The sequence below is a fragment of the Ceratotherium simum genome, chromosome 13, assembly GCF_057802395.1.
Source record: "Ceratotherium simum simum isolate JZ-2026a chromosome 13, ASM5780239v1, whole genome shotgun sequence".
Taxonomy (NCBI): Eukaryota; Metazoa; Chordata; class Mammalia; order Perissodactyla; family Rhinocerotidae; genus Ceratotherium; species Ceratotherium simum.
Window position 1 is genome coordinate 30,238,289 of NC_141912.1, and position 19,585 is coordinate 30,257,873.

General features: G+C 42.1%; 2 protein-coding genes across 7 annotated transcripts; one reads left to right on the plus strand and one right to left on the minus strand.

The window, feature by feature from the left end:
* Window positions 1-10,766: 10,766 nt before the first annotated feature.
* LOC147915634 (uncharacterized) lies at window positions 10,767-12,838 on the minus strand. Its single transcript, XM_087438240.1, is given in 4 exon segments — window positions 10,767-11,254; window positions 11,257-11,827; window positions 12,230-12,305; window positions 12,565-12,838. Coding segments are annotated over 4 exon segments (1,020 nt in total). The 5' UTR covers window positions 12,795-12,838; the 3' UTR covers window positions 10,767-11,111.
* Window positions 12,839-15,723: 2,885 nt separating this feature from the next.
* POLR1H (RNA polymerase I subunit H) lies at window positions 15,724-19,133 on the plus strand. Of its 6 annotated transcripts, none has more exons than XM_087438228.1 (5): window positions 15,724-15,806; window positions 15,984-16,139; window positions 16,385-16,485; window positions 16,683-16,803; window positions 18,901-19,133. In XM_087438228.1, exons 2-5 carry the CDS (start codon window positions 16,004-16,006, stop codon window positions 19,098-19,100), a joined length of 558 nt encoding a protein of 185 aa, XP_087294354.1. In that variant the 5' UTR covers window positions 15,724-15,806; window positions 15,984-16,003; the 3' UTR covers window positions 19,101-19,133. The 6 variants fall into 6 exon arrangements, with proteins under 6 accessions (XP_087294354.1, XP_087294353.1, XP_087294355.1 ...); XM_087438227.1 differs by having other exon boundaries at window positions 15,759-15,865; XM_087438229.1 differs by lacking the exon at window positions 15,724-15,806 and adding an exon at window positions 15,875-15,893.
* The last annotated feature ends 452 nt before the right edge of the window (window positions 19,134-19,585 follow it).

A 19,585-nucleotide genomic window follows, 5' to 3' on the forward strand; every position in this document is an offset into this window, starting at 1 on the left:
ATCAGCAAAGAGATATGGGATGAATAGGGCATTTATTCATTCATTCAATAAGCATTAGATCATAGGTTTGGGGAGAGGGGTTGGGACAGACCAAGTTTTATTTATCTCTGCATCTGTCTCAGCAACACTCAGTGCAATGCTTGGTTTGCAGTAGACACTCAGTTTAACCGAGCTACAGGAGTTTATAATCTTGTGAAATATGGCTTGAGTGGAGCGATATTAAAATAGAGCTGGAGCAGCCATTTCAGAGGAATTGCCTTGCATGTCTTGTTTTCTTTATCTTCCAAATTGGACCAAACCACCAACCTTCAAAAAGGTCAGTAAGGACAAGAAGATCCTGTTTGTAAGGACTGATAAAACTGGACTTGGCCGATGACCAAATCTCAAGCCAATCTATGAAGTACACACCTAGCGTTATCTCATCTAGCACCAGTGAACTCTTCCTTAATACAAGGTACCTCATCTTCTGCCCTTTTTCCCCATAAAAACCCTGAGCCCCTCTCCTGTAATCAGAGCACATTTGAGTTTCTACTCGAATCTGTGTCTCCTGAATTGCAATTCTCGAGACCCCAAATAAACTTTTTGCTTCTTTTCTTTTCATAATTTATTTATTTATTTTCCCCCCAAAGCCCCAGTAGATAGTTGTATGTCATAGCTGCACATACTTCTAGTTGCTGTATGTGGGACGTGGCCTCAGCATGGCCGGAGAAGCGGTGTGTTGGTGCGTGCCTGGGATCCGAACCCGGGCCGCCAGCAGCAGAGCGTGCGCACTTAACCGCTAAGCCATGGGGCCGGCCCACTTTTTGCTTCTCTTGCAGTTTATGCCTCTTATTCATTGACAATCTAGACAGGAGAGCAGCACCATATGCATCATGATGCAGTGCAAAGTCCTAAAATAGAGAAGCAACCCGGTAAGGGAAATGGATTCAACTCTGATAACAGACTGAGGAGTATACTGAAATGTGGTGTCGGGGCAAGGGGACTACACTGAAGTGGAACAAGATACGAGACAGATATTGAGGTTTGAGTGTGAAGGAAGGAGCTGGAGGAGAGTTGGGTATTGCGGGAACCTCTATATAAGGAGCCTGGGGTGTAAAGACTCGAGGGACCTGGGTTTGATAGAACTGAGGGATGATAAGAAGGAAAAATGGGAGAAGCCCTCCCCGTTCTGATCTATACAGTTCCAAATACTTACTGACACAAAACCTTGAGCTAACCATCAGATTGGTGATGAAGACCCTAGTCTGAAGTTTAGCAACAACTAGGGGACCATTTAGGCAGCTGTCTTTGAATCAATTTCCCAGTTCTCAGTCTGTAACCATTGCCCCAATTCTTTCTCATTAACATGCAATAAAATGGAAGACTCTGCCGTATTGTAACAATCTAGCAAGCTGTGGAAAGCTTTCTATCATTGGAGCTCCACAAAAGCTTTGAGCTACTGTTGCAGGAGGTCATGGAGAGGATATGACCACTGGTTGACCCACAAGCAGGACCAGGGCAATCAGAAGCTCTTCACCCCCTCCTCTGTGCTTGTAATGTACATTCCATCCACCATTCCCACACTAGAAGCTGTTTCAAGGACGTAGCCTTGAGAAAGTAAGGTGTTGTTGAGATCGTCTGGACTAAATACGTGACTAAATCTAGTTAACAGTGAACTTCTTTTAAGATTCTGGCAGTTAGGGCCGGCCCCATGGCTTAGCGGTTAAGTGCGTGTGCTCCGCTGCTGGCGGCCTGGGTTCAGATCCCGGGCGCGCACCGACACACCACTTCTCTGGCCATGCTGAGGCTGCGTCCCATATACAGCAACTAGAAGGATGTGCAACTATGACATACAACTATCTACTGGGGCTTTGGGGGAAAAATAAAAAAATAAAAAAAAGATTCTGGCAGGTGGATGCAGAGATCTACTCTCCTTGCAGCCGCCCAAGCCAAGCTTCATATGTAAGTTCCCTTGCTTATTAAGACCGCTACCTACCAAACTGGAGTGGCCTGCCTCTTTCTTCGGTCTCTCTCTGCCCTCCATGTTCAGGGGCCAGTTTCAGATTTCACTCAGGAATTTCCTGAGATTGTGAACCAACAGCTACAAGTCTCTGTGATTGATGATTTTGCTGATTGAGCCTCTGGCAAAGGGAGGTAGCCCACGCTCAGTGGCTCCTGTCAAAACTAAACACCTGGGGCCGGCCTGGTGGCGCAAGTGGTTAAGTGCGTGCACTCTGCTGCTGGCAGCCCGGGGTTCTCAGGTTCGGATCCCGGGTGCGCACTGATGCACCGCTCGTCAAGCCGTGCTGTGGCGGCATCCCATATAAAGTAGAGGAAGATGGGCATGGATGTTAGCTCAGGGCCAATCTTCCTCAGCAAAAAGAGGACGATTGGCATCAGATGTTAGCTCAGTGCTGATCTTCCTCACCAAAACAAAACAAAACAAAACCAAAACTAAACACCTGACCTAGAGAGGTTTTTGATGCTCTGGCTTAATGTTCACATTTGGGGTAGGTCATCTTGGACTCAACTTCTAACAAAGTGGGAAGAACCCAACAAGCCTTGCTTACAAATGGTATATTTAAGGATGCAGCTGGCCTGGCCCCAACATCTCAGCTTTACATGGAAAAGTGGCAGATATCTCTTTGGGGAAAACTTTATCTCCCACCCTGCCATCTGAAGCAAAGCTGCTGGTTCAATGGGGCTCTCAGTTCATAGAGATTTTCCGAAATGACTGGCCCTGATTCACTGTGGTTCGGCTAAGCTGAAACGTAATGCTGTCCCTGGCTGATGCAGCCCTTCAATCTCAGTGTCAGTTATGAAGAACCAAAAATGGATGCTGTCACTCTGCTTGGTAAGCAGAATTCAAGGCCGTTTTTCTTAGCTCTTATCAATACTCCCCTTGATCAACCTTCGTATAATTTTACTGACTCTTGGGCTGTTGCCAATGGCCTAGCTATTTGGTCTGCTACTTGAAAAACTAGACTGGTTAGACATCTCTCTTGTGAGCTGCAAACTGTGGAAATAAACCATAACTGCTGATCTAACCATCTGGGTCACTCAGGCGAATGCCCACAAGAAGAGCCTGTTCTCTGATGAGACTGACTAGAATCAAGCTGCTGATGGAGACTGTTTTGCGTAGATTGTCCCCATTGCTGCGCGGATCCGTCAATATACCAGACATGGCAAGACATTCACCATCATAGACTGGACACAAAGTAAAGGACCCAGTTTCTGATTTGGACTTGTGACTACTGCCAAAAGTTGACCTGTTTGTCTTACGGTGAGGGAGGCCACATAGCAATGGGCACTGTCCACACCTGCTCCTGGCAGAGCAGGACTTCGTTGGATCTCTGACCCCCTCTCAGGGCTATCAACGGTGCCTCACCACTGTTGACACTTTTTTAGGGTATTCTAGTCCAATCGGCCAGCCTTACTATTATGGCCCTTGAAACTAATCTTTGTCATGTTTTCAGCTTGCCAGACCATTTTTAGTCTGACAACGGTGTGTCTTTTATTGAGAAGCCACTTGACGATGGGCTGATAGTCAAGGTATCAATGGACCTTTCGTGCTTGCTATCATCATTCACAGGCTGAAACGGCCTTCTCAAAAGTTGATTAAAAAGGATTTTTCACTCTTTCTCCCTCACCTCTTCCTGGACCACATACCTTATTAAGGCATCTTGGTCACTGAATGTTGCTGTCCCTCAAAAAGGATCATCTACTCTTGGCCACTTCCTGAGTAATGACCAAGATGAAAGGGATGGGAGGTTATATAGACCTATTTTGGAAGTTCCTGGACATGATGCTTCTTTCTTTTCCCTAACAGCCTAACAGCAACCTCAGGCTGGCCTGACTGGTACAAGCTCTGGGTGGCAGCCCAGCCAAAAGGGGATCCTAAGAGATTCAAACTTAATTCTGGCCTAGCTACTTGGACTCTCTTGTTGGATTTACCTGGTCCTAGATTATAAGGATAATGACCACTTGATTGATTACATTGCTCACTAAATCCCAAGTCCCACATAGACCAAAGGTGGGGGAGATAACGGGTCTCTGTTTTATAAAAATATTCTTGTCCATCCTGTTGAAACAGGGAAGGGTTCTGATTGGTACCATTTGGGTCACATGCCAACCTCTGTAGCCAATCACTGGCCACACTGATGCCAATCACTATAGCCAAGAGGATAGTATACTGTGATTTGCTGGGACCTGTGGCGGGGAAAAGCAGTTCTTTAAGAGGAGGAGGGTGGATTGTGTTTACCAGAAAAAGGAACAATGGGCAAGCAAAAACAGACAAAAACCCACACTTACAGACCACACCTTTATATATATATTTTTTATATATATATAAAATAAAAGCATACCTTTATATATTTTATATATATAAAATAAAAGAATATCTGGATATATTACATGCACATCCCAGAAAATCTGAGAAATCCATTGGCTAAATTTCTTATTCCTCTCAGAATTTTCTGTCAACATGGGAGACTTTAGATAGTTCATTTATACTAAGTCAGGATATATTAATTTCCCTGGAATCAAGATGTATCGATAATTGGGCCGGCCCCGTGGCTTAGCAGTTAAGTGCGCGCGCTCTGCTGCTGGCGGCCTGGGTTCGGATCCCGGGCGCGCACCGAGGCACAGCTTCTCCGACCATGCTGAGACCGTGTCCCACATACAGCAACCAGAAGGCTGTGCAACTATGACATACGACTATCTACTGGGGCTTTGGGGGGAAAAATAAATAAAAAAAATCTTTAAAAAACAAAAAGATGTATCGATAATTAAATGAGAAAATAAATGGTGTTTAACACTTTGCAGACAATAAATTTTATTTTCTCCCTCTATATCACTATCTTTCTCCCTCCTGCTATGGGGTTATCAACAAAAATACAAGTCATGATAAATGAGGTGCAGTTTACTTACTATTGAATTGACAGTAGGTAAGAGGTAAATTTTAGACAGCCTATGCTATCATGGCATTACTGACCTGCTTACCATCCCCCTTGAGGGATAAAATGTACTTTTGTTCAGCCTAATTCTAATTTGTGGTACTAATCCAACAAAAGACTTTATAATTTGATCTATTTAAAACAACACACCAATCTTGTACACCTTACATCCTGAGGCTCAATTTTCAAGCACTTTGACTTTCATGGTTAAAGATAATGTCAGGCATGCTTTAATGAGTTCAAAGTCTTATCTCATATACCTCAGTATTAGGGTTACAGTAATTATCTGCTTTGTCTCCTGCCCCTGCAACCTGATAACCTCTGTTTCTACTTTGGACTTTCTTAACCCTCAACTGTTGGTTCAGCTCAGCCTAAGACTGAGATTTGTCCCATTCCTAGTGGAACCCAATTCAATAGTTTTATGGCTGAGATTTTTGTTTCTATTCCTATTCTGGTCTTTTATCCTGAGTCCTATAACTGTTCACTTATCTTGTTCCTTTGGTACTCTGCTCCAGCTCCTTAAAAGTGTTCCATTGGTTCCCTGCTTGATCTCCAATTCCTGAGGACGATTGATCTTCCTTGCCCTCTTGTTTTCTGTGGACTGCATTCCTACCCTTGAATTGTTGATCCCTCTTCCATGCTGCCTTTGCTGCCAAACGCCTGTCAGGTCTTCTGCCTGTTCTTGGCACCTTCTTTTTCCATTCCACCCTTAACTGTCCATTGGACTTAGCCACATGGAGCTCTTTGATGAGTCAGTAAAAGGGGATTTGGTAGATTGATGGGCACTGAAGCCAGAATGCAGGCGGCTGGTATAGACTTTCTAAGAGACCTGGCTTTGAAGAAGTGCAAAGAAATAGTATCGTAGCTTATTTAGATGCGAGAGACTTGAACATATTTATAGGTCAAACAAAATGATCCAGTTGAGAGGGAGTAGTTGGATATAGAGGTGAGAAAAAGAAGAAGATAGCATAAAGTTATGAGAAAGCAGAGAGGCAGCCATTTTCCACTATGAGAACAGAGACAGAAAAGTGAAGTGAGCAGAAAAAGAAAATGAGGAGATGTAAAGTAATATGTAGAAACAAGAGTTGGAAGGAGTACCTACTGCCTTGGTTCCAATCTCCTGTGAAGCCCAATTATGCAAAATATTTTAAGACATTTTCAATTGACTTTCCCTTTTTCTTTATATTAGCCCAAGCAAGTTTCTAAGGCTTGCAAACAAGAAACTTTTTGACCATGACATTACTGTATTTCAACTCATCAAACTTTTCAACACTATTTTTAAAGGGCAGGCTCTTGACTTAAGTCTATTGTAAGAAATTCCAGAATCCCTAGTACATTTGGAATCCACTACTCAAGACTTGTTTTTCCTCTATCTCTAAACAGATGATTTCACCTCCTGCTTCACAGAGAAAATAAGAAGCCACATGAAGGAAACTCCTTCCCCCAAAATATATGGTTTTTTCCTTGTACCTTATCTCCTGGGAATTTCTGCTACATTCACATGGAAAAACCTTCTGAGAGAAACAATATCAGCTGGGTGTGCTCCTCCAATAACAAGTTTTCTGGTTTTCTTAATCTTCTTAAGATATAATTTAATGATCCATTTGATAGTCTGTCAGGTATCTTTCATTTTGGATAGAACTTACCATTGCAGAAATATATTCAAATGGAAAATCCTAACGGTTTGCAACTACATTGTTTTTGCACACAACCAAGTTTGCTGCTTGGGCTAACGTTACCAAAATATTTGAAAATGCCAATTCTCACAAATTATTTAGCAGCTCTCTCTGCTTATATTTGCTTATAAAATCAGAAGCCATTAAGCACATCTATCAAAGGCTGCCTCAATATTTAAGTCCACCTGTCTTCCTTGTTCCCCTAACAAAATATTTTATTTAATTGAAATCAAGTTCAAAGGAACATCAAATTTATCTCTAAGGGAAAACCTCACAATGACAGGAGGTGGGGCATGTGTGGAAGGGACTGAGCAGGCTTCTCAATTAGCTGCACTTTAGATCCAGGTGGGGCTGGTAATTGTCAGAGATATTTCAGTGTATATTTCTATAGATTTTTTTTTTTGCCATTTTTGGCTCCAACCTGTTTTCTGGTGGCTTCTCTGTTGAACAGTTTTGGCTCAATGAGAGCTGTACTCTCATGCCTTTCTGTACCACTGGCTATATTCCTCATGGCATTTCCCGATCCATTTTCATCTTTTAAAAACCCAACTTTTTAGAACTCAGTTCCCAATCCTATTTTAATAAAGGGTTGATGCCAATGGTATGACTACCAGCACTGAACTTTGACCCAAATGGGAGCTTCTTAATGCTGTTTTATTAATTCAATGATTTTCCTTTCACCCCCCCCAGTTTTATTCTTCTATCACTCCCCATTGTTTGAAGTGAACTGCTGCCATACGAGATCCCCCTTGTTCTGACACTGACAGTTCTTCACGGAGTCAACCACTGCCACTCTCCTCATCCTGTCCTCTAATCCAGTCACTTGAAGGTCCTTTTCATCTGCTGTTCCATGGGCCCAGATTTCCCTTCTTTCTCAACTACTTACCAAATCTTCCAGCCTTCAGTTCAAAAAGTATCCACCTCTTCTCCAAAGCTTTTGCAAGGGGCTCTTTAGTTCTATTCCAAAGGGCTGGCCACTCTTTCTCCATTGTTTCAGTAGCACTTAGAATGTTTCTATCAGCTTTGTTCCTCCTGTAATATAATTATCTATCTCTGACTCTGCCACTAGATTGCAAGCTCTTACAGTGCAGAGGACCCTGCCCTACCCATCCTTATATCCCTGGCAATCAGCACAGTACCTGACTAACAGGATTCAACACGTAGGGAATGAATGAATAAATGGGCTTTATGTTTAAATAAATCATGTCTTCACCTCCTGGGTAATGACTCGCCATGGTCTCTATTATGCTAGCTCACCCCAGATTCTGCCTACCACAGTATCCTCTGCCCAGATATTTCAAACAAGCTGATTTACTAGATAAGCACTTGGAAAAACTGGCTCTATCCCCAGCCTAAATTTTCCACTTTTTGCTGCTTTTCCTTGTCTACTAACTCACCCCTTTTCATTCATATATTTCTTTTGCATTTTAAATCTGAACAACCGGGTTTCCATGCTTGTTTGGGTAGGAACTTATAGTACAGTATGAAAGAAGGGAAGAAAACCGATAGGACAGTAAATCATGATGTTATGTGGCACTTTATGCTTATAAAGCACTTTATTGCTTATCTCATTGGAACAACTGTGTGAGGAAGGTTTTATTTTCCCCACTGCGGATCCTAAAGATAAGGGCTTCCTCACATCAGCCAGCCAATATGTGGCAGAGTTGGAACCCAAAACTAATCTCGCAAGTCCAAACTGAGTACTCTAATTGAGGTGGGGACACAGAGTGCTTGAGGGCTAGGAAACTTGGACCCTTGTCCAGCAGACAACAGGGAACGGTCGTCCTTGACTCTCCAGGGTCTTTAGCACCCTGCCCTCCTTCTCTGGGAACCTTTTGTTCAGACTTTAATGAAACTTTATTTTATGATGCTGCCAGGTGACTTGAGAAGAGGGCATGTGGGTGACCTTGTCTAGAAGGCAGTGGAGAAAAAGTTCTGGGAAAGGGGATAAATAAAATCCTGAATTTTATTGGAAGGGTATTAAAAAACAAATTAATTAAATAAAGATATTTTAGTACCTCAACTGAAATATAAGAACAAAGAAAGGTTGACTAAGATTGTGCACAGACAGAATGTAAGAAGGTATAGTGGTATATTATCAGCTGTTTTTGTATTTTGGGCCTAGCTGTCTGGGACACAGCTCTGTTTCCAGCAGTTAACAAATGTCCTCCTTTCTTTCAGATTTTATTTTATTTTTATTTTTTCCCCCCAAAGCCCCAGTGGATAGTTGTGTGTCGTAGCTGCACATCCTTCTAGTTGCTGTATGTGGGACTCGGCCTCAGGATGAACGGAGAAGTGGTGCCTCGATGCGCACCCGGGATCCGAACCCGGGCCGCCAGCATTGCAGTGCGCGCACTTAACCACCAAGCCACAGGGCCGGCCCGTGTCCTCCTTTCTTTCAACAAATATTTATTAAGTCTAATATATGCCAGACTCTACAGAACAGACTTATGGGTATAAAGCCCCAATGGAATATATTATACTTTCCCTGATAAAAGTATGAATGGGAAATGAAAGACCATACATTGACCTATAGCAATCTCATCAAGACAACCTTCAAGGGTTGGGAGCAGGGGGAACGGGAGAGGCACATTAGAACAACTACTTCCTGAGAAAAAGGAACAAAGCTGGGGGCATCACACTCCCTGATTTCAAAATATACTACAAAGCTATAGTAACCAAAACAGCATGGTACTGGCATAAAAATAGACACACAGATCAGTGGAACACAGATCAATGGAACACACAGAACTGAGAGCCCCAAAATAAAACCACACATCTATGGACAGCTAATTTTCAATAAAGGAGCCAAGAACACACAATGGAGAAACAAAAGTCTCTTCAATAAATGGTGCTGGGAAAACTGGACAGCCACATGCAAAAGAATGAAAGTTAGACCACTATCTTACACCACACACAAAAATTAACTCAAAATGGATTAAAGACTTGAATGTAAGACCTGAAACCATAAAACTTCCAGAAGAAAACAAAGGCAGTACGCTCTTCGACATCAGTCTTAGCAGCATATTTTCAAATACCATGTCTGACCAGGCATGGGAAACAACAGAAAAAATAAACAAATGGGACTACATCAAACTAAAAAGCTTCTGCACAGCAAAGGAAACCATCGACAAAATTAAAAGATAACCTAACAATCGGGAGAAGATATTTGCAAACCATATATCTAATAAGGGTTAATATCTAAAATATATAAAGAACTCATACATCTCAACAACAGAAAAATAAACAACCCAATTAAAAAATGGGCAAAAGATCTGAGCAGACAGTTCTCCAAAGAAGATATACAGATGGCCAACAGGCATATGAAAAGGTGTTCAACATCACTAATTATTAGGGAAATGCAAATCAAAACTACAACGAGATATCACCTCACGTCTGTCAGAATGGCTACAATTAATAAGACAACAAATAAGTGTTGGAGAGGATACGGAGAGAAGGGAACTCTCATACACTGCTGGTGGGAGTGCAAACTGGTGCACTCACTACGGAAAACAGTATGGATAGTCCACAAAAAATTAAGAATAGAACTACGATACAGTCCAGCTTTTCCACTACTGGGTATTTATCCAAAGAACATGAAAACACAAATGCGTAAAGATATATGCACCTCTACATTCGTTGAGGCATTATTCATAATAGCCAAGACTTGGAAACCACCTAAATGTCCATTAAAGGATGAATGGATAAAGAAGATGTGGTATATATACACAACAGAATACTACTTAGCCATAAAAAAGATGAAATCTTGCCATGTACGACAACATGGATGGACTTTGAGGGTATTATGCTAAGCAAAATAAGTTAGAGGGAGAAGTCAAATACTGTATGATCTCAATCATAAATAGAAGATAAAAACAACAAACACACACATAGATTCAGAGATTAGATTGGTGGTTCCCAGAGGGGAAGAGGGGAGGAAGGAGGATGAAAGGGGTGACTGGGCACATGTGTGTAGTGATGGATGGTAATTAGTCTTTGGGTGGTGAACATGATGTAATCTATACAGAAATTGAAATATAATGATGTACACCTGAAATTTATATAATGTTATAAACCAATGTTACCTCAATTAAAAAATAAATAAATTTGATTGAAAAATAGAAACAACAAAAAAGAACAATTCTTTATTCACCATCATTGCCCAACCCAGGTCTTCCCAATGAGGAAACTAACATTTATGAAACATCTAATACATGCTAACGCTTCACAGAAATCATAATCCTCTCATAAATGCTATGAAATATTATTATTCCCACTTTACAGATGAGCACACTAACATCAAAGAGGATATGCAACTTGAACAAACACAGGGCAACTAAAAATAGCTAAGCTAGTTTTCAAGTCCAGAACTATCTAATACTTCTGTATCTGACACAAATGGGAATATTCACTGAACTCCACGGAGAGGTGAGAACTAGCATTAGGAAAAAAAAAGATTCATTTAAGAGACATGATTTTATCAAAAACCATTGAAACTTCACTAATCTTTTATTTTTCCTATTTGACTTCTCAAAAAGGGTGGCATAGTTAAGAATTTTTTTTGATATGGTTTTATAATTGCATTCTCTTTTTCCCTATTCGGAGACTTTTCCATAAGAATATTCACTTTAATGCGACTTCTACCTCTTTCTTGACTCTCTCATGCTTCTCACGTGTAGGTGGCTGGCTCTGGCTTATTCTCAAGATTCTTTCCTTGAGTTTTTGCTCTGTAAGTTCTCTCCCTCGGATCATGCGTTCCTCGTGATCTTTAATTTGCATCTGTTCTCTCTCATTTACCTGCTTTCTTCTCTGTGTGTTCTGGATGCCATGCTCTTCCAGCACAATTCTGGGGAATGTTGTTCCACTAGGGGGTCGTAGTAATCGTCTAAATGTTTTATTCTTAAATTGTCTGAACTGTCCTGCTCGACGTATGTGCCTTTCTACGTGTTTCAGCTCTCTCTCAGGTACTAAATAATACGTTTTTTGTCTCTCTATGCTTTGGGTTGTGGTTGTTTTCCCATCCAATTTCTTCTTGATTTCATTGCCTGTCTCTTCTTCTTTCACCATTTCCACTATTCTTTTATTATAATAAGACTCTGCTTTGGCAAGCCAATAGTCAAGAGAAAGAGCTTGCTCCCTACAGAGTCTTTCATACTCCTCTTGATATTTTTGAGTTATCAGTTGTCTTGCTGCCATTGTATGCACGCCACCTAGATTCTGTCAAAGTGAAGTACAGAATTTTATAACATAACCATCTTTTTACTTTGAACACATTTAAACAGGAGCTTACTTACACTATTGACACCAAAAGAAAAAATATGAGTGGTCTTTTATTTACTTCAGTGTAATAACTACGATTTTACTCCCATCACTCTTAGGTGAGACTGTGAGCTCTGAAAGTTGAAGTACCCACCACCAAAATCAATAGCTAGTTTTTAAAAAATATACTGTTGGGAGTTTTCAAAATAATACTTTGTTTTGCAAGTATAGATATAGCCAGAAAACATGTGCCAGTGTAGGTACACTACTGGAAGGTGTCACTTGGGCAGAAGGATTTTAAACCCAAGGTTCCTTCTCCTAGGAGTTCCAAACTCTATGACATAAAGACAATTTATTTACCAAGATTTTCTTCTCCAGTGGGGACTGCTGACCTGCAGCAATCCTAGAGTCTTCAGTTGCTTTAGCCCCGGCCCATCTGGAAGAAAAAAAGCAAGGGTAGATTAGAATGTGGGAGGTGTCAAAACACACCTGCTCACATACTCATTGAACCAAAAAACCAAATTGTTTTGGCCAAGGTCAAGGGTATTTCTCCTCAGAAAGAGAAAACCTGCTCATAGGAAGGACTACAGCAGAGCCATTTCACCCATGGGAAACCACTGCATCCCTATGGTGCAGAAGAATGAATGCTCTTGTAATAGGAGCATATAATCCTTTCATATAAACTAAAAGGATACTTCTCCTGTGGACTCAACAAGAACCATTCAGAATCTTCTATCAGGGATTGAGAGACAGAAGAGACAGGCTCCTTGGTGAAGTGTTGCCGAAGCCCATCAATGTCAGATTGCTCAGTCCCCAAGCCTCCTCTGTCTTCTGAGATAATGCTAGACTCTAGCATCATCAGTTCATTCTCTTTCTGCAGTTTCTTGATCCAGGCTCTCTCTGCCTCTATCACCACATATAGCATCTCTGCCCTCTTTTGTTCTGAAATTCTGTTCTTATTTGATCACCCACCCCTCTGCTTGCCTGCCTTACATTGCCAATCATCCTTCACTCTAAATCCATTATTAGACCATCTCCTGTTGGACCCTTTGGGATGGGAATTTGTGGTTACTATGGGTTTATTTATAGGACAGGCTGATGGCAACACAAACGAAGTCTGCCAACTTTTTATGTGTCATCTTTGGTCTAATCTGAGTTTACTGTGAGGTCGTATTTAAGCCACTGAGGATGCCTGGCATTTCATCTCTGTGCCTTTGTTTATACTATTTATGGTTAAGAGCCCGACAAGGCTATGTTTGAATCCTAATTCTACCACTTCCTAGCTGTGTGACCCAGGACAAGTAACTCAATCTCTCTCTACGTCAGTTTCCTCATCTATAAAATGGAGATATAAGACAAAAATCTGCCTCTTGGGGTTATAAAGAACACACGTGAACTGGATTAAAGAGACTGGCACAATGCTTGATATATGGTAAGTTCTCAATAAACAGCAGTTGTCTACCTTCTGAAGGTCAAGCCCCTGACTCTTCATAAAGTCTTTCTGGTCTGCTCTGTGTAACAATATTGCCACCTTCTGAATGCTTGAGATTTTTTACTTCTACAACTCATCTGAAAATCATTCATGGTTTACACTGTGATATCTGCATTCATATATCACTTCTAACATTTTGATGCTGAAATTTACTCATAAACAGTGAGAACTACATAGCTACAAAGATCTGTCTATATTATCAGAAAGGATCTGATATAAAATACTAGATCTCACTGATCTCTTAGGCACATTCTTATTTGCCTATGTATACCTATTTTGTGATTTAAAAAATATGACCATCTTACTTTTATTTTTTTTATTTTTATTTTTTTGTGAGGAAGATCAGCCCTGAACTAACATCCATGCCAATCCTCCCCTTTTTGCTGAGGAAGACTGGCCCTGGGCTAACATCTGTGCCTATCTTCCTTCACTTTATATGGGACGCCGCCACAGCATGGCTTAACAAGCAGTGCCTCAGGTGAGTGGCCAGGATCCCAACCCAGGCCGCCAGCAGCGGAGCACGCGCACTTAACCGCTACGCCACAGGGCCGGCACCAGACCATCTTACTTTTATTTTTCAGTACATAGCAACTAGCACAGTACTTAACATTAGAGTCTATGATCCCAAGTTCTCAAAATTAATGATTTGTTGATTGGTGATTATCCTTATCACACAATATCTGAGCATTTTTCTTGTATTTCCCAAAACATTGTATCTATCTTTTTAATAAAACACCAGTCTTCCTTGAAGCATACAGGCATATTTGTTTTATATACCTGTCCTAAGTTCTCACATTTTCTCCTACTAATGTACTTTCATTGTATTCTAATTATTCAGTTGTACTCCTTAAGATCAGAAAACAGTTTTCAACTTTGCAGCCTCAGCCTCAGCGCAAAGACTGGCATAGGTGCTTAATAAATACTAATTGAACAAATTGTGAGCTTTTGTTGGGAAAGGGCCATGCCTTATAATGCTTGTGTTCCTTTACTGCATTAGGACAGTCTTCATCTCATGGCGGATCTTCACTGAATATCTGTCAAACTGAAAACGGAAAGTTGGGGAGGACAGAGGGGTAATTTCAATTTCCATTTTCAAAGGAGACAGAGAGAAGTGAGAATAAAAACTGTCTACCATCATGGGCTTAGCAACAGACCTCCTTTGGTAAGACAGACAAAACAAAAACCAGCTAAGTGAAATTATGGGGCCTGTCACTCTCCTGTAACTTGCTAAGTTTTAACCCCTTCACTATTGTGTGTCTTTCCATTATTGTTGAGACAGGCAGACCGGAGACTCTCTCAAGGAGAGACCACAGCTTGTCTCTTTCAGAGGAGAAAATAGTATGGCTCCAGAACTTTTATATGTAAGGAACTTAGTACAGCTATCTAATTGGGTAGGGGTGCAAGTGTTAGGAAGCAACTAGGAAACTCATGTAAAAGCTGTCCCTTGAGGATAACAAGTTTTTACTTTAGATTGTAGGGTACACATGAATTAAAATAGCAAGATTTTCTAAAGATACTTGTTCGCATGTTTTATAAAAGATTAAGGAAATGTCAACTGTCCACCTAACGGATGACGACGATGATTTAAGAGTTGGTTGGACGGGAGGCGGGGAACGAGGTGGAGGTGGGTGCGCAAATGAAAGCCAACCTCGACCTAAGTTTTAATGAAATCCTACCCAAGGCTGCTCCCCTTGACTAGCCTCCCTCATCTGGCATCCGTCTAACGAGGAGGGAGTCCCAACCTCTTCTGTTCTTCCACCTCCAAAGTCCTGAGCCCCCAGTGTCCCACTTCATCCCTGTTTCCCTTCTTCCCAGGGAGTAAGCATGCCTCCTCCTCCTTCACCACTTTTTGCCCGTTAAGCCGACTCACTCCTTCCAAGAGCAGGAAACAACCTCCAAGGCACGTGAGCCAGGCTGGGCTCTGCAGAGCGCTACAAGTGTAACTCAGAAAGTTTAGCTTTGTTTTTAACCACTGCGCATCCGCAAAAGGGGAACTATCGGCTCAGGAACCGCAGGAGCTGCAGTTCTCTAGTCAAAAGAAATTAGTATTCGGTAAGATTAGTACGATTTTCAGGGGGACGGCCCCCCGCGCCTAGGTCCCTGTGAGGTGCAAGACCAAGAAAAATAAATATGCCAGGATTGGGTCCTGAGGGGAAAAGTAGCCGGAGGCCCAGCATCGATTACCCGTTTTCTTATCCGACCATACAGAAACAGGCCGAAGAGAGCCCCACCCTGCACCTTCAGAGACTTTCCTCTGCCTCTCGAGGACTGTCGGGGTCACGTTTGCGATTAATTATGACGTCACAGCCAATCGTGAGCCGCAACGCGTGGACGCTCTAGCCCGCCGCGCGCTCGCTTCCCCATTGCCCGCGCAGGGCCGGCGCTCTAGCCCGCGGAGTTGGCTAGCTCCTCTCCCCTGCCCGAGGAAAGCCACTGAGTCAGGGGGTACTCGACGCAGGCTGGGAATACGGGACCCTTGGGCTCGTTGGTCGCAGAGTTACGAGGCATGCGTGGGAGGAGGGCTCCGGTTATGTATGCTTAGCTCCAGGGACAGAATAGAAATGACCCCTGAGTGGGGAGGGAGCTACTCGCTTGTTAATCAACTTCTTATCCCCTTCTCAGCCCTCGACAGCCTGTCCGTCATGGACCTCGCCGGCACCTCCTCCAGCTTTCAGTCGGACCTGGATTTCTGTCCGGATTGCGGCTCGGTCCTGCCTCTGCCCGGGACTCAGGATACGGTCACTTGTACTCGCTGTGGCTTCTCCATCAACGTGCGAGGTGAGGGGCTTGTACGCAGCTGCCCCGGCGGAGGGCCCGGCATGGAAGGGTCGGAGGCTTGGGGACCTCACGATCGGTGGGATCGGAGAGGGGAACCCTAAAGCAGGAGATCAGGCGCTCACACTTTTGGTCTTGGGACTAAACCTGAAGGGAAGGATGTAGGACCTCCTGGCCTAATCAAGAGGGAGTTGCGGGTGTCAGCTCCCTCCGCTTGTTTCCGCAACCGATTCTTACTGCCTGTGCAGACTTCGAAGGGAAAGTTGTGAAGACCTCATTTGTGTTCCACAAACTGGGGACAGCCATGCCTATGTCGATGGAGGAAGGACCTGAGTTCCAGGGACCCGTGGTAAGTTAGTTACATCAAGCATGGCCCCCCAAGGAGCGTTGGGAAAGAAATGGAGGATGATTGCTGAGACCTGTGGAGTTTTGTAGCCAATTCTAAGAGGGAAGAGGGAGCTTTAGAGCATCAGTGTCTGAGGAGTGTGATAGCCTGATTCCTATGAGAAGTAGGGGGGATACGACTAGGCCTCCCTAATCCACTAGTTGCTTCCCAGGTTGACAGGCGCTGCTCTCGATGTGGTCACGAGGGAATGGCATACCACACCAGACAGATGCGCTCAGCTGATGAAGGGCAGACTGTCTTCTACACCTGTACCAACTGCAAGTGCGTATCCTTTCCCTTCCCTCTGCCCTGTCTCAGTCTGTTTGCTAACTAAACAAATCCAGTGATTTACTTTTTGTACTAAAGAAGCAATTGTTTCCTTTGGTCCCATCCCTCATTTCTGTACAGTTCAGATAGTAGGGAGATTTGTGGTCGTTTTTTATTTTTAAAAATTACACTTTTCTTATCCTTTTTATAGCCAGTGAACTAAACCTTTTAAGATATTTTAAAGGAAATGGAAAAATACAGAAGGCAAGTATTGCTTAGTGGTCAGGATGTTATGCTGGAATCTTCTGCTGCACTCAAGGTAGTTTTATTTTGGTGAGAATTAATTGTGCCTAATTTAAAAAACATGGGCTCTCTTAATGGTTTTGAGAACTCCTCTTGGTCTTTGGTGTTCTGCAGTTTCACTACAATATATCAAGATGTGGCTTTCTTTTATTTATCCTGTTTGGGATTTGTTGGACTTTCTAAAACTCAGGATTGACTTTTTTTTCATCAACCTTGGAAAATTATCAGCCATTATCTCATTGAATATTGCTTTTTCTGGAGCTCTAATTAATTAGTTGTTTAATAAACCTTCTCTTCCACCCTCCATTTCTCTCACCCTGTCTTTCATATTTTTCATCTCTTTTTCTCTTGATGCTGCCTCTGGGTAAATTCTTCAGGTCTCTCTTCCAGGTCACTAATTCTGTCTTCAGTTTATTTCAATTATTGTTACTTTAAAAAAAGTTTTCTTTTGAGTTCTACTTGATTATTTTTTCAAATTTCCTCAGTCATTATAATTCCCAATTCCTTAATCATATTTTAAATTGCTCCTTTTAGTCTTAAAATGTTACTTTTAAGTATATTAAACATGATGATTTATACTGTGTCTGATAATTCTGATACCCATCATTTTTGTGAGTCTGATACTGCTGTCTGTTATTTTTGCTGACTCTCTCATGGTGCTTTTTTTCTTTGTTTTGTGATTTTTGACTATAAGCTTGGATTTTTTAGAGTCTGAAGTATGGGAATTCTTTGAGGCCTGGGGTGAATGCTGTATCCTCAGCATCTGTGTTTCCTGTTCAGGTGCCTTGAGGCACTACCGAGCCGGAATTACTTTAAATAAATTCTTGGCTTCAGGTTTTTTGGAGCACGTAGGTAGTATAAATTCGGGCTGCAAATCCATATAAGGGCCAGCTTATGGTTAGAAATTCTCAGAGAAGTTTTTTCTCCCTCTACCTTGTGAGGTAGTCAAATTCCCCTTCTGCAGAGGTGGATTTTTTTTTTTCCTTGTTCACTTTTACACAAAGGAGTAGCCCTTTGGGTGGCCCAAATTTATGCAGAGTATCTCCATTCTAGGTTTCTAGTTCCTCCCTGTGGCTGTCAAAACAGCAAGGGCACTATGGTAGCAAAGACTTGAGTTTAACTTACCTGTCTAGATTCCTGGTTTTACATCATTTTACCCAGTGTGAAGGTTGCCTTTACTTTCTTGCCATCTCTTCAATGGATTAAAAATATTTATAGTTAGATATATCTTTTGAGAGGACTTTTTTCCCAATCTGTCCTTTGTATTTTTTTAACTATTTTTTTTTTATTAATGAGAAGTTCTTAAGTTCTGTGAGGTCCAGTTTATCCTTTTTTTTTTTCTTTTATGGCTAGTACTTTTTGTGTCCTAAGAAATCTTTGCATATTTCATAATTCATTCGATTTTTTTTTGATGAGGAAGATCAGCCCTGAGCTAACATCCATTGCCAATCTTCCTCTTTTGCCTGAGGAAGATTACCCCTAAGCTAACATCTGTGCCCATCTTCCTCTATTTTGTATATGGGATGCCGCCACAGCATGGCTTGATGAGTGGTGCATAGGTCTGTGCCCAGGAATCCGAACCTGCAAACTCCGGGCTGCCAAAGCGGAGTGTAGGAACTTAACTAGGCCACCGGGCTGGCCCCGAATTCCAGCATTTTTAGTGGTCTTAAATTTGGAGGATTGTTTAAAGGAGCTAGTCCTCCACAGTGTCATAAGTGAAAGTCCTTCCTTGATTATTTGTGTGTCTCATCTTAAATTGCTAGAACCTCTTCCTTTGTTCAAATATAACAAGTTCTTTTTTCTTCATAGGTTTCAGGAGAAGGAAGACTCTTGATTTTTTTTTTTCTGGACGACTCAACAATCCCTTCCTCTCTTCTTCCTTGGAAGGTGAAGGATATTGGGTTCTCAGATCCTTTGTCCATCCCCTGTTTGCAGTGTTTTGCTCCCAGAGGAGAAGATCATCATATGGGGATTACCATTGTCTCCAGAGTACTCCTACCTTTAGTTGAGTTTCCTTATTAAAGTTATATTTTTATATAAGAGCCAGATATATGTATGTTATTTACTGTGTGTCTTGTTCCAAAAGGAATTTAAATGAGCTCACAGAGATATGTTTGTTCTTTCAACAAATATATCAGCTACAAAAAGATAATATAAATTAGTACATGACAAAGAAAAAGGAAAAAAAACAAAGAGAAAAGAATGGAGCCAGGAATGAGGCTAATATAAAAAAGCAATGTTGGGGCCAGCCTGGTGGCATAGTGGTTAAGTTTGTGGGCTCCACTTCTTTTTTTTTTTATTTATTATTTATTTATTTTCCCCCCAAAGCCCCAGTAGATAGTTGTATGTCATAGCTGCACATCCTTCTAGCTGCTGTATGTGGGACACGGCCTCAGCATGGCCGGAGAAGCAGTGGGTCGGTGCGCGCCCGGGATCCGAACCCGGGCCGCCAGCAGCGGAGCGTGCGGACTTAACCGCTAAGCCACGGGGCCGG

Coding starts and splice junctions, on each gene's coding strand:
- POLR1H (XM_087438226.1), top strand. CDS start 15,923: ATGACCCCTGAGTGGGGAGGGAGCTACTCGCTTGTTAATCAACTTCTT. Junction 16,140..16,384: donor CTTCTCCATCAACGTGCGAG/GTGAGGGGCTTG, acceptor CTGCCTGTGCAG/ACTTCGAAGGGAAAGTTGTG. Junction 16,486..16,682: donor CTGAGTTCCAGGGACCCGTG/GTAAGTTAGTTA, acceptor CTAATCCACTAG/TTGCTTCCCAGGTTGACAGG.